The 25,565-nt window shown below is 48.4% G+C and overlaps 1 protein-coding gene across 1 annotated transcript in view; it reads right to left on the bottom strand.

Annotated features, from left to right (window-relative positions):
- Positions 1 to 20,869: 20,869 nt before the first annotated feature.
- Positions 20,870 to 25,565, bottom strand: part of EFNB2 (ephrin B2) — a 56,449-nt gene continuing 51,753 nt past the window's right edge. The window contains exon 5 of the mRNA XM_060191852.1: positions 20,870 to 24,493. Within this exon, the coding sequence (XP_060047835.1) occupies positions 24,081 to 24,493 (413 nt within the window). The 3' untranslated portion in view covers positions 20,870 to 24,080. The remainder of the gene's footprint in view (positions 24,494 to 25,565) is intronic.

Consider the following 25,565-nt stretch of genomic DNA (forward strand, 5'->3'; position numbering starts at 1 on the left):
TTATTGTTGTTGTAGTTATTTAGTTATTATTATTGTTGTTATTGATGTCATTGCTGTTAGTAAAGAAATGGAGAGAAGAGGGGAAGACAGAGAGGGGGAAAGAAAGATAGATACCTCCAGACCTGCTTCACCGCCTGTGAAGGGACTCCCCTGCAGGTGGGGAGCCCTTGTGCTTTGCGCCACGTGAGCTTAACCCGCTGCACTACTGCCCAACTCCCTTATTTATATATTTTTTTCAGAGATTTTATTTATTTATGAGAAAGACAGGAGGAGAGAGAAAGAACCAGACATCACTCTGGCACATGTGCTACCAGGGATCGAACTCGGGACGGACCTCATGCTTGAGAGTCCAAAGCTTTATCACTGCGCCACCTCCCGGATCACGATATATTTTTAACTCAAGCCCTGCTCGGCTCTGGCTTTATAGGTTGTGCAGGGAATTGAACCTGGGACCTTAGAGCCTCAGGCATGAAAGTCTGTTTGCATAACTATCATGCTGTCTCCCCCACCCAGAGTTGTATGGAAATACAAGGTTTCAGGGTTCAGTTTTTGTCACCTATCCATGGTGTGGCTAGGTCACTGCAGACTCCTACTTGATAAAGGATCAGAAAGAATGTGGCTGACACTCAGTGAGCAGCTGGAAGTCTGCCTGTGCTTATTTCTTTCTTTACTGGGCACTTCCAAAAGTTCTCTTTCTGGAAGTAAAAAAATTAAAAAGTTAAAATAGGGGGCTGGGCGGTAGCACAACGGTTAAGCGTAGGTGGCGCAAAGCGCAAGGACTCACATAAGGATCCCAGTTGGAGCCCCCGGCTCCCCACCTGCAGGGGAGTCGCTTCACAGGCGGTGAAGCAGGTCTGCAGGTGTCTGTCTTTCTCTCCCCCTCTCTGTCTTCCCCTCCTCTCTCCATTTCTCTCTGTCCTATCCAACAATGACAGCAATACTACTACTAATAACAACAACAAGGATAAACAACAAGGGGAAAAATGGCCTCCAGGAACAGTGGATTCCTAGTGTAGGCACTGAGCCCCAGCAATAACCCTGGAGGCAAAAAAAAAAAAACTTAAAATAATGAGTTTCCTGGGGCTGGGTGGTGGTGCACCTGGCTGAGTATATGTATTACAATGCTCAAGGACCTGGGTTCAAGCCCCCGGTCCCCACCTGCAGGGGGAAAGCTTTACGAGTGGTGAAGTAGGGCTGCAGGTGTCTCTCTGTCTCCCACTCTATCATCCCCCTCCATCTTGATTTCTGGCTGTCTTTATCCAATAAATAAAGATAATAATAAATAAATTAACTTTAAAAAAAACTGTTAAAAGTAATAATGAGTTTCCCAAGTCCAGCTGTCCCTAGAGATAACACTCCCCTCTTGGGGGGCTAAATTCCCAGTGTTGGGTTCTGGGTGAATCACTTCTGATCACCCCAGGCAAGCGTGGAGTACTGATTCCCTTCTTACTTCCCACAATTATCCACCATCACCATCCGTCCATCATCACTCCCTGGGGAGAGCCAGGAAGAGAAAAAAGAAGGGTGTACAAGCTTGGGGGATAAACAGCATAATGGTTATGAAAAGGCACTCTGACTGAGGCTCCAAAATCCCAGGTTCAATCCCCCCATAAACCAGAGCTGAGCAGCTCTTGCCCTCCCCCCCAAAAAAAAAAAGCTAAGTGGTATATGTAGCACTCACTGAGGGTAGATGGAATGAATGAATGAATGAATGAATGAATGAATGAATGAATGAATGAACCAATAAAGAATGGACTGCCTTCTTGTCTATTTCGATCTTGTCTTAGACTTTCCTGTGAGTCTATCCTAACTTTGAACTGAGCAACACTGAGTATCATTCCTCCAACTACCCTCTGGCCATGACATTATTCTCCTCTCTCTCTTTCTCTCTCTCATCCTCCCACTGTGTTAGCTGACATCTCAGGAGAATTAGGGAGAGAGCCTTTTCTGGCTCTTTAGAACACAACCCTAATCAAAAGGTAGCAAGTTTGTGGGAAGGTACGAGAGTCTAAAAGACAGAAAGCATTATAATTATCTCTAATGAGGCTGTTTAGGCTGCCTTGTACAAAGCCCCTGGGTCTTCAGCCGGTCCAATCAGTGTCAGGAGAGGCTTCTGGGCTGTTAGCACTGTAATTAAGTGAGGAATGCAGGCCTGGGTAGACACGGAGGTTCTGGAATGGGGTGTAAATAGCAAAGAGCGTTTCAGATGAAATCTGTGGTGTATGTATTTCCTCACGGCTCAGTGTGGAACCAGCTAGGAAGGAATGAAGACTCAAACAAGAAAAAGAAAAAGAAAAAGCCGGATCTAGTGAGACAACTGATAGAGGCAGATTGAAGAAGAGATTAGACAGTCTCTCCAAATGGTTGCTGAGACTTTGACGTCAGAGAAATGGTTGCTAACTGCTGGTTGGTGTTGTTCATGGTGAAGATAGGATACTTCCGAGAAGTATCTGCTCTCAGGGAACCAAGGGAAGAAATGTTGCTGTGACAGGAACCCCTCTCCTTCCTCCCTCCTTCCTTTTCCCTAATAAAGGAGGACACGGGGCACCCTTACTCAGCCAGGGAGCTGAGACTTGGGGAGAATTTCTGCAAAAGGCAAGATCTGAAGGCAGAAGCTCCAGCCCACGTTTACTGAAGCAGTCATGTGCCCCTTGCTAAAGGAGTGAATAAAGAAGTCTGTACACACAGTGGAATGCTAGTCACCTGTGTAAGCTGAAAAGTTGCCAGTTCCCTCCATTGGAAACTACAGTGGTTCTCCCAAGGTCACAGACAGGGACTGACTTTATAACTCTCTATCTGTCTATCTATCTATCTCTCAGCAAAAGGGAAGGAAGGGACTTGAGGAGACTACACAACAAGAAGCTAAAAAAAAAAAAGAAGAAGAAGAAGGCGTGGGGAGGTGACTTCACTCTGGTATGTTAACTGAAGAAAATTTGATGAACAGATAAAACAAAAAAGACCAGTAAACACGGGCTGCACAGCCAAGGCTGCCAAAGGGAGGAGAGAGGGGAGACAAGGTCAAAAAGGGAAGAAAAGAGAGACATAAAAATGTAAATGGGGGAGCCGGGCGGTAACATACACAGCGGGTTAAGCGCATGTGGCACGAAGCGTAAGGACCGGCATAAGGATCCCGGTTCGAGCCCCCGGCTCCCCACCTGCAGGGGAGTCACTTCACAGGCAGTGAAGCAGGTCTGCAGGTGTCTGTCTTTCTCTCCCCCTCTCTGTCTTCCCCTCCTCTCTCCATTTCTCTCTGTCCTATCCAATAACGACAACAGTAACTTCAACAACAACAAGGGCAACAAAAGGGAATAAGTTTTTTTTTTTTAAATGAAAACGGAAGTTGGGAAGACTGGATAATGGTTATACAAAGAGACTCTCCTGCCTGGGGCTCCAAAGTCCCAGATTCAATTTCGTGCACTACTATGAGCCAGGGCTGAGCAGGGCTCTGGTAATAAATAAATGTAATCATTATAAAGAAGGGCCAGGTAATGACGCACCTTGAACCTGGGTTCAAGCCCCCAAGTCCCCACCTGCAAGAGAAAAGCTTCACAAGTGGTGAGACAGTGTTGCGGGAATCTCCCTGTCTCTCCCGCTCTATCTCCTCACTCCCCTCTTGATTTCTCTGTCTCTACCCAAATAAATAACTAAAATAATAATAGTCATAATAAAATAAAGCAAATGAAAACAGCGGAGGGGAGCAGGTGGCGGCATACCGAGTCGAGTAGACATGCCACCATGTACGAGGCGCGAGGTTCAAGCCCCCAGTCTCCAGGGAGAAAACTTCACAGGTGGTAAAAGAGGGCTGTAAGGTGTCTCTGTCTTTCCTCCTCCCCTTTCCTTCTCATTCTGTCTCTGTCCCAAAAATAAAACAATAATAATAATAACAGTGAGAGAATCTGGAGAGATTTTCAAGATGTGCAAATGACACACTCTAGTCTCTATTGTTTTTGTGTGTTTGTTTTTAAGTACAGACAGAAGAAAAGCAGGAAGCATGAAAGAGCTCACGGCGTCAAAGCTCCCTTCAGTGTCATGGTGGCTGGGCTCTAGCCTGAGCCACAGAACGCAGCGCATTATCCAAGTGAACTAGGCCATCAGTGCCCACTCCGCCAGTGCCCCGCTTTGTGGGACCAGAGCGTTCGTTACACGTGGGATGTTGGAGACTGAACTCAGGACTCATGCTTCCAAGTTCAGTGCCCAGAGGCTATAAGGTCTTGAAATCTAGAGTTCTGGAGAGATATCATGCCTCAAACCGTGGTCCCCAACAGACTGCTTGGCTCCACTGAGCAGGAGACCTGACCCAGAAGGGGGAGAGCACAGGCCTGGGCTCTAGGATACCCAGACTCTTGGGGATTAGGGTGGAGAATCAGACCGTGCTCCACTCTGGCAAATGCACACGTTTCTGACGAGGGGAGAGGTAAGGCAAGAGAAATGATCTGGGAGAAGCCGCAGCTCATATTTCTATGTCTCTGGGCCTCACCAGCCTACCCAGATGTGCCGGAAACGTCTTTACGATGCCTTTTCTCCCCATCTGCCTCGCTCACGGCAAGGCTTGAGTTACCAAGTGACCTGAAGGAGTTTCAACCGGGTGCCAAAGCCATAGGCTTCAAAGCCTCTGCTCACAGGGATGCACAGTCCAAACCATGCCTGTTAGACTCCTGAAAGAGGATCCAGATAAGGGGACCAGGGGGACCCTCACATCTTCGTTGTCCGACTCAGAGCAGGCCAAGAGTCATAAGCCAACATCTGAACATCCATCAGAGCCTTGGTTAAGCAAAATCAACTTGGGAAAAAAGACATGGAATTTTTTCTTTTTAAAATATTATTTTATTAGTGATTTAATACTGATTTACACAGTTATGAGATCACAGGGTTATAATTCCACACCGTTCCCACCCCCAGAATTCTGTGTCCCCATTCCCTCCATTGGAAACTGCAGTGGTTCTCCCAAAGTCACAGACAGGGACTGACTTACTTTCTCTCTCCCTCCCTCTCTCTCTCTCTCTCTCTCTCTCTCTCTCTTTCTGTGTATGTGTGTGTGTTTGCCCATTTTTCACTTCCTTTCCAGCTACACCTCTTACTACTTCTTTGTGTGTCTTTCCTTTTTTTCCCTCTTCTCTCTCAGATAAGAGAAACCGTGTTTGGGCAGGTGTTGGGGCCTAGGTTCTTGAGCCAGGAACTCAGCTAGGGCTGAATGAGGAAACCGGCCCAGTAGCAGGGTTGTGAGTCATATCATTCTCTGTGGGTCAGTAGACAATAAGAACTTATCGGTCCGCCAGTCAATATAATTTATGATGTCATGCACATAATATGTGCCCAATGAATACTGAGAACAAAACTCATGTTGTACTCACTAAGAATGTATGTCATTGATTATTAATTGTATATAAGCCCTGAGATAGTGAATAAAGCTGAATCACTTGCATAACGATTCCACCTAGTCCTGTCTTTGTAAATAACCCTCTTTTTCTTTAAGGGTCTTGAATACTGACTGAGATAGCCCCGGCAGGCAGGACAGATAACATAATCGTTATGCAGAGACTTTCATGCCTGAGGCTCCACAGTCCCAAATTCAATCCTTCCTTTCCTACCTCCACCCCCACCACCATAAGCCAGAGCTGAACAGTGCTCTGGTAAAAAAAAAAAAAAAAAAAAAAAAGAGATAAAGGAAGGAAGGAAGGAAGGAAGGCAGGGAGGGAGGGAGGGAGGGAGGAAAGAAGGAAGGAAGGAAGGAAGGAAGGAAGGAAGGAAGGAAGGAAGGAAGGAAGGAAGGGTGAGAAATAGCCCAGTTGGTTGTAGCCTTTTCATTGATGTCTATCCATCCAGTCTGACTACAGACCCCTGACTTTCACATGTCTCCGTGACGACAACCATGCCTTGTTTTCCTTCAAAATTAGCTTAGGTTTCCCAGCCCCTTCCTCAATCTCTCTTTCCCAGTCTAGCCACATTGTCCTAGCCAAAATCCCCTTCCCTGCACTTCCTTTCCCATTCCACTATAGTAGACACCCCCCCCCTCCCTCCTAAAATCCGCTCCCATCCCTTTTCCTGAACGTGGTTAGACTGTGAGTCAATTCCCTCTGGACAAAGGGGAAGAGGACAGGTTGTTCCTATGTCCAGTAATGTATAAAAAGGCTCCGAAGATCGCCTTTGGGGTGCTTGCTGGCTTCTAACCTTGCACCTTTATATATAAATAAGTAAAACTTTTGCTTTGTGCATGACTCTCGGTGTCTCAGGCCTTGTTCTCAGGCATAGACAGAGTGTGTATTGCACTGTTTACCACAGAAGGAAGGAAGAAAGGAAGGCCGGGTGTTGGCACACCCGGTTGAGCACACGTGTTACAATGCGCAAGGACTTGGGTTCAAGCCCCCAGTTCCCACCCGCAGGAGGAAAGCTTTGCAAGTGGTGAAGCAGTGCTCAGGGCTGCAGGTGGCTCTCTGTCTCTCTCTCTCTCTATCACCTCCTTTCCTCTCGATTTCTGGCCATCTCTATGCAATAAATAAATAACGGCAAAATTTTTATTAAAGATAAGAAAAGAAAAAAGAAACAGTGCCTGGCTTCCTCTGGTGCTTCCCAAATTTTATTCTTTTTCAGATATGGCATAAAAACAAGGTTCCTGACAGTCAAGCGGTAGCGCAGTGGGTTAAGCGCACATGGCGCAAAGCGTAAGCACTGGCGGAAGGATCCCGGTTCCAGCCCTGGGATCCCCACCTGCAGGGGAGTCCCTTCAAGGCGGTGAAGCAGGTCTGCAGGTGTCTATCTTTCTCTCCTCCTCTGTCTTCCCCTCCTCTCTCCATTTCTCTCTGTCCTATCCAAGAACAATAACATCAACAACAACAACAATAATAACTACAACAATAAAAAAAAACAAGGACAACAAAAGGGAATAAATAAATAAATAAATATCTTTTAAAAGCAAGCTAAAAAAATGTTCTTGAGCTAGGGAGATAGCATAATGATTAAAAAACAAAAGGTTCCTCTAGGCTGAGTGGTGGTGCACCTGACTGAGTGCACATGTCACAGTGCTCAAGGATCCGGCTTTAAGCCCCTGGTCCCCACTTGCAGAGAGAAAGCTTCACACGTGATGAAGCAGGGGTTGCAGGTATCTCCCCCTTCCTCTCAATTTCTGACTGTCTCTTCAATAAATAAACCAAGATAATAAAATTTGAAAAAGAAAAGCAAAAGGTTCCTGATGACAGACACTTCAGGTCCTAGTGGAACTGGGACTCAGAACCCTCTGGTCATCTTCCCTCTAAGATTTTTTCCGCTCTGGGAGTGTGGACCCAAATTCTTTATGGGGAGCAGAAGGGAGTTCTGGCTTCTGCATTTGCTTCTCCACTGGACTTGGGCGTTGGCAGGTGGACACACACACACACACACACACACACACACACACACACACACACACACACACCGCTGAAACAGATTTTGGGTAACACCTGGCTCCAAGCCTCTGGTGGCCTGGGTTTCCTCTACTGATACCCCAACAAAGATTCATCTGTCACTGACCTGGGGCTACTCCTCCTGTGGCATGAACCCCAGAACTTCCCTACACCCCAAGTTTGGTGAGGAGCTTGGAAACCTGCATCATTTATACGATGTGGAAAGTCAGTGGGAACCTGTTGGTATGCTTCTAGTTCTGCTCTGGGATCCCTTCTGTTACATTGCTTGATGTGTGGTCTATTTACACGGTCATTCTGTCGCATTGGTTTGGTCTCACTCCCCCTGCCTCTGGGAGATTTTGGTTTAGTCCTTGCTAGTTAGCTGCTTTCATGCTTCTCCTCACCCCCTATCCTACGTACTTCCTGGGCCTGAGGAGAGAGATGGAGGAGCCCATTGTGTTGTGATTAGGTTGTTAGACTGCTTGCCCGCTGGTGAATAGAGATTGAACTGCGTTCTCAGCTCAGCCATGAGTTTCTGGTCATCTATGTCTCCTGCCCGTGAAGCCAGCCCGGAGAAAACAACAGGAAGATGAGAAGAGGAATTGTATGGTCACTGGGGTCCTGGATAAATGTATCTGACTGCGTGGCTGAGCGAGTTGTGGTCTAGATACACAATGGAATACTACTCAGCTATTAAAAAATGGTGACTTAACCACTTTCAGCTGATCTTGGATGGAGCTTGAAGAAATCATGTTAAGTGAAATAAGTCAGAAAGACAAGGAGGAATATGGGATGATCTCACTCTCAGGCAGAAGTTGAAAAACAAGATCAGAAGAGAAAACACAAGTAGAACCTGAACTGGAATTGGCGTATTGCACCAAAGTAAAAGACTCTGGGGTGGATAAGGGGGAGAATACAGGTCCAAGAAGGATGACAGAGGACCTAGTGGGGATTGTATTTTTATATGGAAAACTGGGAAATGTTACGCATGTACAAACTATTGTATTGACTGTCGAATGTAAAACATTAATTCCCCCAATAAAGAAAAATAAAATAATAAGTAAAAACAAATGTATCTGACAACTCTCATTGCATTTCACTCCAACTCCTGGGAGTTGCTGTGCAGTTGGGAGTGGACACCATGTGGTTTGAGAAGGAGACAGGAGTGGCCCAGAGAGATGGGGTGTAGTTATGCAAGAAGTCTGCCAGCCCTGGCCATGGCAGCTGGGCTGATGTTATAAAGTCAGGGGGCAGATTCCTGGTGATGAGTGATAGCTGACTGTCAACACCAGGACACAAGGTAGAAATCCTTGGGGAAAATATGTTGCTGCCCTGGAAGGACTTCAGGAGTTGGAGACAACACACTGGAGAAGTGCTAAGGACAAGAAAGGTGAATTGTCCCAGAGGTGGTGCAGTGGGTAAAGCACTGGGGCTGGGCAGTGGCTCACTCTATAGAGTGCACATACAGCCATGCACAAGGACCCGGGTTCAAACCCCCCACTCCCCGACCTACAGGGGAGAAGCTTCACAGGCAGTGAAGCAGGGCTGGAGGTGTCTGTCTGTCTGTCTCCCTCTCTGTCTCCTTTTCCTCTCTCAGTCTCTATCTAAGCAGTAAATAAAATATTTAAAATAGGGAGTCGGGCAGTAGCACAACTGGTTAAGTGCAGGTGACCCAAAGCACAAGGACCGGCATGAGGATCCCGGTTCAAACCCTGGCTCCCCACCTGCAGGGGAGTTGCTTCACAGGCAGTGAAGCAGGTCTGCAGGTGTCTGTCTTTCTCTCCCCCTCTGTCTTCCCCTCCTCTCTCCATTTCTCTCTGTTCTATCCAACAACAACAACAGCAATGACAACAACAATCAACAAGGGAAACAAAAAGGAGTAAATAAATATTTTTAAAATATTTAAAATAAATGCATGAATAAAATCTATAGATAGATTTTATGTAGATAGCATAATGGTCATGCAAACAGACTGTCATGCCTGAGGCTCCAAAGTCCCAGGTTTAACCCCCTTCACCACCATCAGCCAGAGCTGAGAAGTGCTCTGATAATAAATAAATAAATAAATAAATAAATAAATAAATAAATAAATAAAATCTACAGATAGCCAGGAAGACAAAAGCAGGGACATTCAGGTGTTCCCAGCTTCAAGGTCCTGGAGAGCAAACCACAGTGAGGCTGTCTTTGGCTCCATCGTTGCAAAGCTCCAACAGGTGGCCCTGGTGTCTTTTGCAGAACCCACACCCATGACGTTATTTATTGTCTTGGAGCTTAGACGGGTTATGGCAGGGGGGTGGGAATGAGCACAAGCTGGAGGAGGGTCCCTGTGAGGATGGTCAGCCAGCCTCTGGTCTCTGGACTGGGATCCCCAGAGGGACCGCATACCTGACACTCACAGAACCTCCTCTCCAGCCGTGACCCACCCCCGAGCCCCTTTACCCATCCCGCTACCTCCCAGGCTGTGAGGACGTTGCACAATTAGCCTTGGGCTTCAGGAAGGGAGTGCCCAGTGGGAGATACCTAACAAGGGAACATCCAGCAGCATCCCTGGCTCCACCTCCACCCACCCCCATCTCTGTTTATGCCTGCTCAGTCATTCTGGCTTGATGGATGGGCCCTGAGCTCCCAATCACTCACCGTTGGCTTTCCTCACACTGCCTGGGCTCTCTGATGAAACAAGTAGCTTTTCCATCAGCACCCTCTGGGACCCACCAGCCCTGGGTCCCATCCCCATGTGGTGGAGAGAGAAGCCGGTGGGCAGGTCCCACAGAGCCCCAGAGACTGCTTGATTGCAACGTTCATTCTGTCTGAGCAGATGATTAGGGAGTGACGGGATGGGGTTACCAGCCCGGTTCTTCTATTTTTTTACTTTTTATTATTTTAATTGGACAGGACAGAGAGAAATTGAGAGAGGGTGGAGAAATAGAAAGGGAGCGAGAAGGAGAGACATCTGCAGACCTGCTTCACTGCTGGTGAATCGTCGTTCCCTCCCCCACAGCAGAGGGGACTGGGGGCTCAAACCAGGGTCCCTGCACTTGGTGATCTGTGTACTTAATAACTGGGCGTCTCAGTTCTTTTTTTTTTTCTTCCCCCCAATTTTTTTTTCTTTTTTAGGTATCAGACCCTGTGTATTCATGATTCTACCTCCCACAGGCCAGCCTGTTTGGTTCTGTTTTGCTTTTGCTTTTTCATTGTTTATTTTGGGTATGTATAGAAATGGATGGACAGATGGACAGAAAGGCAGGTTACAGAGAGCTGCTGCACCACCCGTGGAACTTCCTCCCCGGTGCTCTGACTCCCTGCCAAGTGGGCTCTCTCCCTGCCCTGATTTTTCTGTTGGGTTATTTACTGAAACAAATATTCAGAAGCAACACACAGGTAAAGTGACTGAAACAAGGAGAGAATTGGAGCAGGGGTGAATTTTACAAAATGAAAAAATGACTGAGGGGGTCCAGGCAGTGACTGACCCATTTAAGCACCCATCATACTAAGCTCAAGGATCCCGGTTCGAGACCCCGGCTTCCCACCTGCATGGGGGGGGGGTCACTTCACAGGTGGTGAAGCTGGTCTCCCTCTCCTCTCAATTTATCTTAAAAGGTGTAACCATTTAGGAGAGAGACAGAGAGGGGGAGGGAGAGGGAGCCAGGTGGTGGCACACCTGGTTGAGTGCACTTGTTACAGTGCACAAGGACCTGGGTTCGAGCTTCCGGTTCCCACCTACAAGGGGGAAACTTTGCGAATGGTGAAACAGGTCTGCAGGTGTCTCTCTGTCTCTGTCTCTCTCCATCACCCCCTCCCTCTTGATTTCTGACTGTCTCTATCCAATAAATACAATTAAAAAATTTTTAAAGGAATATTTCCTTAAAAAAAAGAAGAGAGAGGGAGGGAGAAAGGAGAGAGCCCTCTTTTTTTTTCTTTTCTTTTTTTAAAAAATATTTTATTTATTTTATTTTTGAGAGAGATGCAGAGGGAGAGAGAGAGAGAAACACCAGAGCACTGCTCAGTTCTGGCTTAGGGTGGTGGTGGGGGGACTGAACCTGGGACTTTAGAGCCTCAGGCATGAGAGTCTGTTTGCATAACCATTATGCTGTCTCCCCCACCCTCTTTTTTTTTTTTTTCTTGATAGAGACAGAGGAGAGACACCTGCAGCCCTGCTCCACCACCGGTGAGGCTTCCCCATTACAGGTGGGGACAGATGGGGACTTGAACTCAGATACTCTCACTGCAACATGTGCATTCTACCGGCAAAGCCGACACCTGGTGTCTGTCTGTCTCTCTCTCTCCCCCTCTCTCATTCACTCACTCTCTTTTTCATTCTATATCCCTCACAAAGGAAGCAAATTTTAAAAAAAAAGTTGAAAGTGGATTTGGATATGGTATTGGTTGTGAGAATTTTAGAAATCTTAGTGGACAGTGCTAATTTCTTCCTGTGCCTTGCAATTTCACTCTTTTTTTTTTTTTAGGCTGTCTTATGAGCAAAGAAAGGGAGCAAATACTCCCATCCTAAGTTATTTATTAATCTTTTTAATTAAAGAGTCAGGGTGGGGAAGACAGCATGATGGTCCAGAAAAAGGACTTTCATGCCTGAGGCTCCAAAGTCCCCAGTTCAATGCCCTGCACCTCCATAAATCAGAACTGAGCTGGGCCCCAATAAATATGAAGAAATCAACTGATTGAAAAAGTCATTTGAGAAACGGAGTCTGCTGTATGTAAACACAACAGTCGTAGCAATTAAAGTCAGTGGTTACCCTGTAGACAGTATCATTTAAGCTCTTTGTTTTTGGTTTGGGTTTTTTTTTTTTCATTTTTTAAAAATTTATTTATTTATTACTGGACAGAGACCGAGAGAAATTGAGAGAGGAGGTGGAGTATAGACAGAGAGAGAGAGAGACAAAGAGACACCTGCCTGCAGCCCTGCTTCACCACTCGTGAGGCTTTCCCCCTGCGGGTGGGGACCAGGAATTTGAACCCGGGTCCGTGCATACTGCAGTGTGTGCTTAACCAGGTGTGCCACGGCCCAGCCCATCACTTAAGCTGTTTATTAACCCCCTTCCCCATCACGACACGTTGGGATTGGTGATGTATATAGCCCCATTTTACAAAGGAGGAAACTGAGACAGACTCAGAAGCCTGTGTAGCTTAGGAGATGAGAAATTAAGAAATAAAAGCAGGAAGGGGACCAGGTGCACATGGTTGAGTATACATGTTACAGTGCATAAGGACCTGGGTTCAAGCCCCTGGTCCCCACCTTCAGAGGGAGAGCTTTGTGAGTGGTGAAGCAGGGCTGCAGGTGTCTCTCTCTCTCTCTCCCTCACTCCCCTGCCCTTCTCTATTTCTTGTTCTACCCAATAAGTTTAGATTTAAAAAGTTTTTGGACAGGACAGAGGGAAATGGAGAGAAGGGAGGAGAGATAGAGAGGGGGAGAGAAAGAGAGACACCTGCAGACCTGCTTCACTTGTAAAGCGTCCCATGCAGGTGGGGAGTGGGGGCTGGAACCTAGGTCCTTTTGCTTTGTGCTATGTGTGCTTAACCAGACGCGCCAACCACCCAGCCCCCCCCGCCAAAAAAAAAGTCCCTTTCCACCAAAGCACACTCCCCCCAAACCCTAGAAAGCTGTACTTTCCTGCATCTCAGATGACAGGACTCTAGGAATGTCCTGCGGGCCAATAGCCAGTTAAAGGAGAGACTTGCAGCCCCCTTCGGCTAGAATGGGAGCCACAGCATTTCAGGCACAGACAGCTTGCTCCACAGAAATCTTTGTTCCGGAATCCCGGAGCCCAGAAGTCTGAGAGAAGGGGTCATTAGCAGGGAGGGGAGGGACTGCCCTGGGGCCAGTCTCCACGCTTGTGACTTCATTAGGGCATCGCAAGGGAGACGGGTGTGCATCACTGACCGCCAACAGGTGAGCCCACCTCTCTCTCGCTCTCCACCCCACTCCTACCTTCCTCTATCCATCTCCACACCCACTGATTGACCTCACAGCCACAGGGCTTATTATTACTTTTTCAGTTTGTTTTCTCCATAAACCCCAGCTGAGTGGAATCACACAGTCACACCCCCTCTGTCTTTCCCCACAGGCACATTTCACTCAGTGAACCCTTCCTAGATGCCTCCGTATTTCCGCCAATGGCAGGAGCTCTTCTCCCTCTTCACGACTGCGTAGTACTCCCTTGTGTCTGTGAACTGATGCTTCTTCTTCTTATTATTTGTCATTAATAGCGGGTTACAAGATTGTGAGTTGACAGGGTCTAGTTCCACACTACAGGTAAGACCAGAGTTCTGTGTTCCTACCAAAGCTCACCGCCACAGTTTTCACAAAGTGTGAGAGACCGTTGGCTGGCTCTTGGTTTTTGCTTTTGTTTTCCAAGTTTTATCCAGTGATGAGCTGGTGGACACCCAGGCCCTCTCCCGTTCTTGACTCCTGCCAATATTATAAAGAATGCTGTGGGGAATCTGGCGGTAGCGCAACAGGTTAAGCGCAGGTGGCACAAAGCGCAAGGACCAGCGTATCCTTGTTCAAACCCCCGGCTCCCCACCTGCAGGGGAGTTGCTTCACAGGCGGTGAAGCAGGTCTGCAGGTGTCTGTCTTTCTCTCCCCCTCTCTGTCTTCCCCTCCTCTCTCCATTTCTCTCTGTCCTATCCAACAACCACATCAATAACAACAACAATAATAATAACTACAGCAAGGGCAACAAAAAGGGGCAAAAGCAAATTTAAAAATAATACTAAAAATAAAAATGAAGAATTTATGACCCAGAGATATCGCTTTTAGGCATTTATCCGGTGGACACTCAAACGTTGATTCAAAGGGGCATATGCACCCCTGTGCTCACAGCTGCATTATTCACAACAGCTGGAAGCAGCCTAACAAAATTTATGGGATATATATTCCATGGAATACTACTCTGCCATCAAAAAGATGTTATTGTGCGTTCAGGGGGGACAAAACAACGGAAAGACAGCTCATAGGTAGTCTCACTCCTATGTGGAATCTGGAGATCTGAGACTTGTAAGAACGCTGGTGGTGATTGTTGGTATGCTTCTAAAAACCCCTTCTGTTTCATTAGTTTAATCCCCCCTGCTTAACACTATTCTATTTACATAACTGCTGTTAACAAGCACCACCCTCCCTCCAGGGCATTGGTGGTTCAGTGATAGAATTCTTGCCTGCTCCACCCCCTCTCCTTGTCACACCCTGATTTTCGCCAGTCACTTTTCTCTCCACCCTCTCTGTGTTGCATCCTGTTCCCACCCTACTGGGCTAGTATATTTATAAGGACAAGATTGTTTGTAGTAGTTTAGTTTAGCTTAGCTCAGCTGAGATTGTGCTGCGTCCTGCATGAATAAAGAGATACTGCCTACAGCTCAGCCATGAGTCCCGGGTCGTTTGTTACCCGCCTGTGAAGCCAGCCCGGCGAAAACAACAGGTGATCTTTGGGAAATGGGAGGGTGAGGACACAGACCTGTGGTGGCAGGTGTGGTGTGGAGCTCTACACATTGTCACCTTATCATCTTGGAACCTACTTGTAATCACACACTGAAAAGAAAAGAGAGAGCCAAGCAACAAACAAAGGGAACCGTCTTTCCCTCTTCTGTGTGCGGAAAAAGTCAAAAGTTTCACACTGGGGGCGGGGTGGAGGCACACCCAACTGAGCATACACATGACCGTGGCTGAACCCCAGTGATAACCCTAGTGGCAATAAAATAAATTAAAAAATTAAATAAATAAATAAATAAATAAATAAATAAATAAATAAATAAAAGCTTTACCCAGAGAACTTGGCCTTTTATGGCTATTTTTAAAAACATATTTATTTATTCCCTTTTGTTGCCCTTTTTTTTTCCTTATGGTTGTAGTTATTGTTGTTGCTATCGATGTCGTTGTTGTTGGATAGAACAGAGAGAAATGGAGAGAAGAGGGGAAAATAGAGAGGGGGAGAGAAAGACAGACACCTGCAGACCTGCTTCACCGCTCGTGAAGTCGTGAAGGGACTCCCCTGCAGGTGGGGAGCTGGGGGCTCGAACCGGGATCTTTATTTACTCTGGTCCTTGTGCTTTGCGCCACCTGCGCTTAACCCGCTGAGCTACCGCCCGACTCCCCTTTTTATGGCTTTTAAGAGAATCATCAAGAGCATTCAGGGCAGGCAGAGGGGGAGGAGAAAGGAAAGAAGAGAACCAAAAAGCTGCTGGTCCTTCCTTCCGGTTCTGGGGAGCCAGATCCACAGAGTCCAGCCCACGTCGTCACAGCAAAGGCCTGCTTTGAAAGGTACAGAGAGGCTTCCGTTGCCAAAATAATAATAATAATAATTAATTAGAGAATATATCTATAGACATTTCTGCATGGCTTGGCTTGCACTGGTATCTTCGGGGTGGGGGTGTCGTCTTCCCAAGGCCTCTTTGAAAGTAACCATGTGCTTCCCCTCTGAGGCCCTGCAGATACCACCGCTGAGATCTGGGGAAGGTGAGGGCAGAGTCCAAAGGGAGACGCCCGGGTGGGGCCCATCTGCGGGTGGGGCCGCTTGGGGGCCTGGTTGTGTTGGAAGCCAGGAGCAGGAATGCAGTTATCTGAAGCCCCAGGATGTGTGGTCCGCAGGAAACAAAGGCTTCAACTCATCCCAGAACAATCCCACCGGCTCCTTGGCTCCTGGAAGGGCTTGGCCGGCCGTGCTGCCTGGCCCCTCCCGTCGGCTGGGCCCAGCTGTCTCTGCATCATGGGTCACGGATTCAGAGAGGCCGGGCCCAGAGCGGAGAGGCTGAGGGCCTGACTTTAAAATGGTCTGGGGCGGGGTGGGGGCAGGTGCAGCGGGAGACCACACAGGTGTCGTGTTCAAGTCATTCAAGCCTCCTGTTCCCAGTCTCCCTTCAAGGAGTGAGCACCTGAGAGAACAGAAACACCCTTGCTTCCTCCTTCCTCCTTCCTTCCTCCTTCCTTCCTTCCTCCTTCCTTCCTCCTTCCTTCCTCCTTCCTTCCTCCTTCCTTCCTCCTTCCTTCCTTCCTTCCTTCCTCCTTCCTTCCTTCCTCCTTCCTTCCTTCCTTCCCTTCCTCTTTCCTTCCTTTCTTTTTCTTTTCTTTTTTTTTTCTCCTCCAGGGTTACTGATGGACAGGATGGAGAGAAACTGAGAGGGGAAGGGGAGATAGAGAAAGGGAGAGAGAGAGAGAGAGAGAGAGAGAGAGAGAGACCTGCGTCTTTCACTGAAGAGACTGGGGCTTGTTTGTTTGTTTTTGCCACCAGAGTCATTGCTATTGCTCTGTGCCAGCACTATGAATCCACCATTCCCAGGGGCATGTTTTCTTTTCATCCCCCCCCCCCCATTTGAATGGATAGGACAGAGAGGAATTGAGAGGGGAGCGGGAGATAGAGGCAGAGAGACACCTGCAGCCCTGCTCCACGGCTCCTGAAGCATCCCGCCTGCAGGTGGGGAGTGGGGGGCTTGAACCCCCGCCCGTCCATCCTCACACATGCTAACACATCCGTTCAGGTGGCTGAACCACTGCACAGACCGAGGGCTGTTTAACAAAGACATCGTCCCAGGGAAGAGACAACACTGTCCTTCTCCACTGTTGTGGTGCTCATAGTCCCCATGCTCCCATCACGGTCCAGTTGGGGTGGAATTGGACCCTCTGGCTCTGCACACGGGAAGCCCAGATCCTGCCATACCTGAGGCCCTGGGTTCCATCTTCAGCACCGGAGGACATCCAGGGATGATGGGTGGTGCTGTGGCCTCTCTCTCTCTCTCTCTCTCTCTCTCTCTCTCTCTGTTTCCTTCTCCCCTTCTCCTTTTTTTCTCTCCTTAAATAAAAAACAAAAACATTAAGCACTAGGACCGGCGTAAGGATCCCAGTTCGAGCCCCCGGCTCCCCACCTGCAGGGGAGTCGTTTCATAGGCGGTGAAGCAGGTCTGCAGGTGTCTGTCTTTCTCTCCCCCTCTCTGTCTTCCCCTCCTCTCTCCATTTCTCTCTGTCCTCTCCAACAACGACGACATCAATAACAACAATACTAATAACTACAACAATAAAACAACAAGGGCAACAAAAGGGGATAAATAAATATTTTTTTAAAATTAAAAAAACCAAAAACATTTAAAAAGGGCCCAGAAAGCTGCCTAATTTTATCATATGTGTATTCACAAAGCCCTGGGTTCATTCCTTGGAAGGAAAAAAAAAATGTAACTCTTGAGTGTCTGATGGGGAAGGACTTTGGAACGTGTGATTATACCGTTCATGGTGTGGGAGTCTCAGTCTCCGTGCACGAAGCATGTGGGGCCCACACAGGCACCCCCCTCCCTGTTCTTCTGAAGAGTCTGTTTGAGGGGCTGTAGTGCTGGGGGGGACAGGAAATTGGCCCTTTCAGAACTGGGTGTGAGTTCAGGACTGTTTATTATTATTGTTGTTATTGTTGTTGTTACTATTATTATTATTAGTTTAATGCAGAGGTTCATGGTTAGCAACATAGTTGTCGGCACATAGGTACAACTTCTCCCCTCACCAAGAATGGTGTCTGCAAAACCCTCTCGCCCCAAATTCAGTCCATCATCCTGCAGCAAGACCTGCAAGTCCCCACACCACCCACACCACTCCAGGCCCTTCTTTTCCCCCTTCCCCAGAGCCCTTTACTTTACTGCAAGACACCAAACCCAGTCTAAGTTCTGCTTGGTGTTTCTCCTTCTGTTCTGATGTCTCCACTTCTGTCCATGTGTGAGATGAGCCCATCTTCATCCTGCTCTCTCTGGCTGATCTCAACTCCCAGGATTCCTTCAAGCTCTCTCCAACATGAAGAGAAGACAGTTTCATCATTCTTCACAGCTGAGTAGTATTCCATGGTGTATATAGACCACAACTCTCTCAACCACTCCTCTGCTGTTGGACACCTGGGTTCCTTCCAGGTCTTGGCCGTTAACAAATTGTGCTGCTGTGAACACAGGTGCACAGAGATCTTTTGGGGATGGGTGTGTTTGGTCCCTTAGGAAATATCCCCAGGAGAGGAATTGCTGGCCGTAGGGCAGGTCCACTTCCATCCTGAGAGGGAGAACCAATTTCTAAGGCATCTGTATCTAGGAGGCCACCCGTCAGCCTCCCGGGTTCTTGGAATAAAGGAGACTCACTCACTTACACCCCCACCCCCTCACGCTGGGGGTGGGAGGCCACCATCCTTCCTGTCTCCCCTTGTGTCTGAAGTGGCAGTGGCTCAAGAAGATGGCATGTCCCTCGGGTCATGGAGGTGAACTGTGGCCCTTCCAGGGGACATTTCCATGTCTTCTTCAACAAGAACCCCCGCCCCCACCCACCCCCAACTGTGGGAATATTTGGCAGCCAAAACTCTGACCCTGCAGTGTTTGGGAGACACAGGCATTCTTGGGGGTGCCCTGCCAGGGGCTCGTGCTTCTCAGAGCTTCTATTTTAAGGGGGTCACAAGTCCATCTGCGTCTGGGGTGAACAAGTCTAGAAACCCTTGTGTGTCTAGATTTGTAGTCCAGCTTTGTTGTACCCTGGTGGGGGAGAGAGAAAGAAAGACAGAGACAGAGACAGAGAGAGAAGGGTCTCTTCCCAAAGCCCAGCCAGCAGCCTGGAAGGAAGCGTGAATTCCCCTAAATTCATGTGGGAGGAGCCTAGGCAGGACTGCCATCACAAATATTCCAGGGAGGCGGCAGGAGATAACTTATCTGCCCCTGGCCCCTCTCAGGGAGGGATCTACAGGGAAGCCTGGTCAACATGACATGTTGCCCGGAGGCTCAGACCTCATTCCCTGCCCTGCTCTGGTCTGAATATGCAGAAAATGGAAGTGTGACTCTGGGTTGAATTAGTACCTAGACTTGGTTGGTCGCTAGATCTTTCTGCATCTCAGTACTAGGGACCATCCTCTCTCTCTCTCTCTCTCCCTATCTCAATATTTGATTTTGATAAGACAGAGATCAGTTGAGAAGGGAGTGGGAAGTAGAAAAGGGGAGAGACTCCTGCAGCCCTGTTTTACCGCTCGTGAAGCATCCCCCTTGCCGGTGGGGAATCAGGGGCTTGAACCCGGGTCCTTGCACATGGTAACCTGTGTTCTCAACCAGGTATGCCACTGACACGCTGGGTGGATTCTCTGAATTCAAGAAAAGCCACAGCTGGCCGGAAGCTTGACGTCTGGAGGGTGTGACAGCCTCTCCCAGGGAACAGCCGTGCTGACCCACATCCTTTGGGCTCTGATGGGACCTTGACAGCCTTGCTGTGAGGACCCCAAACCCTCAGCCAGGTCAGGGCCGGAGGGTGGGTGGGGGCTGTTGGGTGTAACCCTCCCTCACCTACAGGCCACTTCCCTGAGATTTCTCCCTCTTTTTGCCTGGGAGCTATAGGATCATTCATTCCTTCACTGAGAACACTAATTCCTCCCCTTCAAAAACACACCCAGTTGTGCGCCCACATTACAATGCACCAGGGACCCAGGCTCGAGCCCTCAGTCCCCGCCTGCAGAGGGGAAGCTTCCCAAGCTTTTGACTTTGCAACTTAATCTTTCCTCCTGAGACTGTTTATTGAATATGCTGAGGCTTTGCTGCAGTGGAAAGCAGATCTATCTGGGCTTCAGTATCCCATTTTTCTTCCTTTCTTTTTTTTTTTGTCAGAGCCCTGTTCGGCTCTGGTTTATGGTGGCGCATGGGGATTGAACCTGGGACTTTGGAGCCTCGGGCATGACCATCTCTTTGCCTATCACTGTGCTCTCTTCCACCCTGATTTCAGTATCCTGAATAACCCTGGTCTTCATCACCATCTCTCTCGGCGCTTCACACTTACAAGTTACCATTCCGACTGCAAACCAGGTGAAAGGTTTCTGTTCAGGGGTTTCTTTTTGCTTGTTTTGTATTATTTATTATCTTTATTTATTGGATAGAGACAGCTAGAAATCAAGAGGGAAGGGGGTGATAGAGAGAGAGGAGAGAGAGAGAGAGACACCTGCAGCACTGCTTCACCACTCGTAAAGCTTTCCCCCTGCAGGTGGGGACCGGAGGCTCGAACCTGGGTCCTTGAGCACTGTAATATGTGCCCCAGGTGTTTTATTTTTTATAAATCTTAAGGAAATGTTGTGAACTGAGTTCAATTGTTCCATAGGGCAACTGACAGGCTCCTGTTTGGAACCATAGCTGACACTCCCCTTTTGTCTTGAGCACCTAAGATGTCACAGGCAGGCAGAGGGTACAGAGGATGGTGACCCCTGGGGAGTAGAGCAGGGGCAAATTAAAATAACCAACAGAATGGGGCAAAGAAAGACAAAAGGCAAAGAAAAAAAAAAAGAAGAAGAAAAGGAAAATACTTGGAAGGCGATTTTTCCATAGGAAAAAAATATTTTATTATTATTATTTTTTTAAGAACAAATTCAGTTTGAAACAGACGTGGAATGTGACTTCACGGATTTCAATTTTTTTTTTTTTTGCCTTGGGGCTAACTGCAATGTGAACTGAAGTGGACTGAAGTGGACTGGAGGGGGGGGAACATGACAGGCCATTAAAATAAAACAAAGAAAGAAAAAAAATATTTATAACTCAAGCATAATACTGTGTTACTTACAAATCGGACAAAGAAAATTTAAATAAATATTCATGGTACATAATTACGGCACAAAAATGCAGCAATTTGGCAAAACCTTTTATACCATTTTTTTTCCTCATTACAGTGCAAAGGGGGAAATGACACTGCCGTTTAACAAGCTGTAGCTAAATACATTGCAAAATTCAGATTTTATACAAAACATCTCGCTTAGACTTTATAAAAAACCAACATTGCTCTATGTACACAACCTGGGTAAGAAAAGCCATTTTCTGTCGTGTTTTCATGTGTATTTTTTCTTTTTTTATTAAAAAGGTGAATAAGGCTACTGTAACACCCCCAAATCCATATACAGTAAAATCTGGACCTATTTACAGCATCTTCACTTAAACATTGTGGTGCAAATTTCCAAAGTCGGGCGACTAGGAATGAGAAATACAAGCAAGGCATTTACAGTAACTCTCCCAAAGCTGAGCCGACTTCAAAGAAAGGAAGGGATAGTTGGTAGATTGTCGTATTCTGCACTGGACACAAAACAGGCGCACAGAACATCTTTCCATTGGTTGCAGGTAACTCTCCATCAATGCATCTGACTTTTTTTTTCTTCTTCACAGTTTAGCCGATGACCCAAAGTTAACTGACACTGGATACACACATTTGATTTCCTCAAAATCCAACTCTTGCCCATGGTTCCCCTACTTGCCCTTCTCCTCATCCTCAAGGTCATTTTTGATGGCTTAAACAGAAGAGGGTGGGGGCAGGGAGGGCGGGAAGGAATCGGTCTGTGCGGTGGTGGTTACCACGGCAACCCACCTAGAACCATGATAGAGATATGTATAATATATATCGTGCATATATATCATACATATATGTTCACATGTATAACACACACGCACGCACGCACATGCGCGCACACACCACACACACACACACACACACACACACACAGGCACGCACGCACGCACGCACGCACACTTTGAACCAACGCCATTTTCAAGTTCAGGGAATCTGCTCCCTTTCACCATTGTTAACTCCTGTCTGTAGGTATTTCAACTCGAGGAGCTTGCCCGAACCTTCAAAATGTTGTTGCTACAGTCTTCTTTTAGTTTCTCTCCCCATTCAGAAAGCAAAGCGTTACCATAGTAACAGGACTAGGTGAAAAGATGTCTGTTTTGCATAGCACATAAAAAAGTAGGTTTCCTGTTTACTCTTCTTGATTTTGTTGTTTCCCAGGAGGGAGGAGGGGAAGGGGAGGAGGGGGCCCTGAAGCTGAACTCCAAGCCCCCCTCAGTGTGCCTGCTGGGTGACCCTGCGGACACTTCAGCCCCTAAGGCAAGGAAAACACAACAGGAGAAAGAAATGGCGGGGACGTCTGGTGGAGGCCGATCTGGGCCAGGCTCACATCTGGTTTGCTGGTGCCGACTTGGGCGGCATGTCCTGGTCTACATGACCAGCTCTCAGAGGCCCTGGGAACTTTTTTTTTTTTGCTATCTGCTCTTATTTGGGGATTGATGATGGTTTCCTCTCCCCCTGGCCTACCCCCCGCCCCCAGAAGAAGCTGTCTCATTTTATTTATATATATATATATATATATATATATATATATATATATATATATATATATATATACCCTTTTTTTCAGTTTCAGTATGGACCCCTTTCCTTCATCTGAACCAAGGAACATCACATATTACCTGTTGTGGAGTGTGAGCGATCTTCAAATATATAGATTACAAAAACTCTGATAGCCAGGAGTTCTACACACCTGTCATAAGTATGTCCTGTCTCCCTTCTCCTGCCCAACTCTTCACCTCCACGGTCAAGGTCTCTTGAGAAGGGGTACGGGGTGACAGACAGGTGTGTTTCACCTTGACTCGGCCTCCGTGACCTTGACGGTACTTCCACCAACTAGGGCACCCAAGTGACATAAGGCTGAAAGGGGGTATCTGTGTGTGTGTGTGTGTGTGTGTGTGTGTGTGTGTAGGGGGGAGGGGGATTTTGCTCCTAAGGGGAGAGGAATTTTGACCAACCTTTCACAGATGAGAATTCTCTTTTAATTATCATCCCCAAAGATGGACTTCCAGCCTGTGTGACCTTTGGCTTTGCAATATGTAAGTCAAGATTTGGCTCTCTGCTTGTCTCCTATATGCTTTCCCTGTGTTTCATACAATGTGATCAGTAATAGCAGCTGGGTCTGTGGGACCCCTGGTCCCAGGCAGGCCCCGTGTCCCTAACAGCCTCGGGGAAGGAGGCTGTCACTCTTTATTGCCAGTACCACTCAAGTCCTGCCTCCCCCCACTGGCCGCGCCGGTGGTGGTGGTGGTGTGTGTGTGTGGGGGAACCTTCTTCCTCTTTTTATTTTTTTAAATCTTCCTGCTAAGAGTGAATGCCTTTAGCCGCCTGCCCGTGTGGCTGGGTAACCCCTGCCCCACCTTTTCAAACCTTTGCTGTTGAACCAAAGTGCTGTGTGACCCCACATGGTCTCCCCTGCCTTCCCCTTGCTTTCTGGAGGAGGCAGCCGTATGAAAATTGTGGGTGCAGACAGCTCCTGCTGGGCCCCCCTCTGCCCACCCCGTCCCACCATCCATCTCCTCCATTCCAGGCCCTGCCAGGGAAGGCGGTCGCTTGGGATCGGCAGACGGGGCTTCCGACGGCAGCGGCGGCTGCCTCTCTCCCACAGACGTGGACGGTGCTGCTCGAGGTGGGCTGGAGCAGGGGACCTCCCCCACCCGTCCCCCCAAACTCCAGCGATCCGTGAATCACGACGTGGGGGAGCCAGAGGAGGGTGGACAGCAGTGAGAGTTGAAGCAGCTTCTCCAAAGCCTCACTCCTCCGTAGGAGCAGATATGTACCCCAAGTCCGAGGACACGTTCCCAGGCGTGGCATGGGGGGTGCGGGCGGGGATGGGGGGGCAGCACCCCGGCTCCCTCGCTTGGCTCGTTCTCTGGGGTCCACCGGCCACGGCGCCTCCCGCGTGGGCCCAGGCGACCACATGCGGGAGGTGGCTTTTTTCTCTTTTTTTTTTTCAGGTGGGGGGAGTGCTGGCCGAGGTCTCCCCCTGCCCCCGTGCTAAGACTAGGTAAGCTGTCCGACTCAAGGGGTGCCCTCCCTCCCCTCTCGGGGGCCTGGGGGCCAGGCGATCGAGCGCGTCTCTTCCTCCGGGAAAGCCAAGGCACCTGCAGCTGTCAGACCTTGTAGTAGATGTTGGCGGGGCTCTGGGGAGGCATCTCTTGCACGATGTACACGGGATGCCCGTAGTCCCCGCTGACCTTCTCGTAGTGGGGGCAGAACACGCTGTCCGCAGTCCGCAGAGGGATGATGATGTCGCTGGGTTCCGAGCCGCTGTTGTGGTGGCCGCTGGCCCCGGGAGCCCCGCCGCCACGTTTGGGGGTGGCCAGGGTGCTGAGGGACAGTGTGGCCGTGTGCTGCGGTGAGTGTTTGCGGTGTCGCCTCCTGTACTTGAGCAGCAGGACCACCAGCGTGATGATGATGACGAGGAAGATGATGCAGCCCGACGCGATGCCGGCGAATAAGGCCACTTCGGAACCCAGCAGGTTGTTGCCTGAATGCCCAGCGCTGCTGCCGTCCGTGCTGGAACCTGGGGGTGGGCGGTGGGGGTGGGTCAGCACCCTGGGCCAGAGGGGACCCGAGAGCAGCCTGGGGGCTGGGGGGGGTGTGCAACTGCTTGGGGACACACAGCACCATGCACAAGGATTTAGGCTGGAGCCCAGTTCAATTTGGGGAGCCTCAGAAAGTCTGTTTGCAAAGCCAGTCTGCTATCTCCCCAGCTCCAGATACTGACTGATATATAGACATCTATTTTTTTCCTCTTTCTTTCTGGGATTTTTAATTTATTAATTACTTTTATTTATTGGATAGAGACAACCAGCAATCGAGAGGGAAGGAGGGAAGAGAGGGGAGAGAGAAAGAGAGAGAGAGACCAACAGCCCTGCTTCCCCACTCATGAAGCTTTCCCCATGCAGGTGGGGACTGAGGGCTCGAATCCAGGGTCCTTGCTCATTCATTGTAACGTGCGGTCAACTTGATTTGCCACCATCTGACCTTGGCTTTTATTTATTTATCTATTTTTTATTGCTAGTATGAAGAAACAAAACAAACAAAACCCAAAGGGATCCCTGCCCATCACTCAGAGGTCAACAGTGCTCTGGCCTCTCTTTCTCCCTGTATCCCTTGTATTAAAATAAATAAAAAAATCTTTTTAAAAGAGAAGGAGGAGGAGGAGAAGAAGAAGAAGAAAGAGAGTGTTTGTGTGTTTGTTGGTGAGAAGGAGGAGGAGGAGAAGGAGAAGGAGAAGGAGGAGAAGGAGAAGGAGAAGGAGGAGGAGGAGGAGGAGGAGGAGGAGGAGGAGGAGGAGAAGGAGAAAGAGAGAGCATTTGTGTGTTTGTTGGTGAGATGTATCTGAACACCACAACACAAGGCAATAGCACCCAAGGGTGAAGAGCCTGGCTGGGGCTCCGGTGATTAGATGTAGATATAGCTGGCTGCAGGATTAGGACACGAATTCTCTGGACATTCATTTGGGGAGCAGGCCAGCGTTGCAGGCGGCCCGGACACACAGCTCTGGTCCCGGCAGGCAGAGTGAATATTCAGCCCTGACATGTGATAGATTCAGCTACTTGGCAGCTGAGTCTGGGGGTCTCCCCGGGGAT

The sequence above is a fragment of the Erinaceus europaeus genome, chromosome 5 (genome assembly GCF_950295315.1).
Source record: "Erinaceus europaeus chromosome 5, mEriEur2.1, whole genome shotgun sequence".
NCBI lineage: Eukaryota > Metazoa > Chordata > Mammalia > Eulipotyphla > Erinaceidae > Erinaceus > Erinaceus europaeus.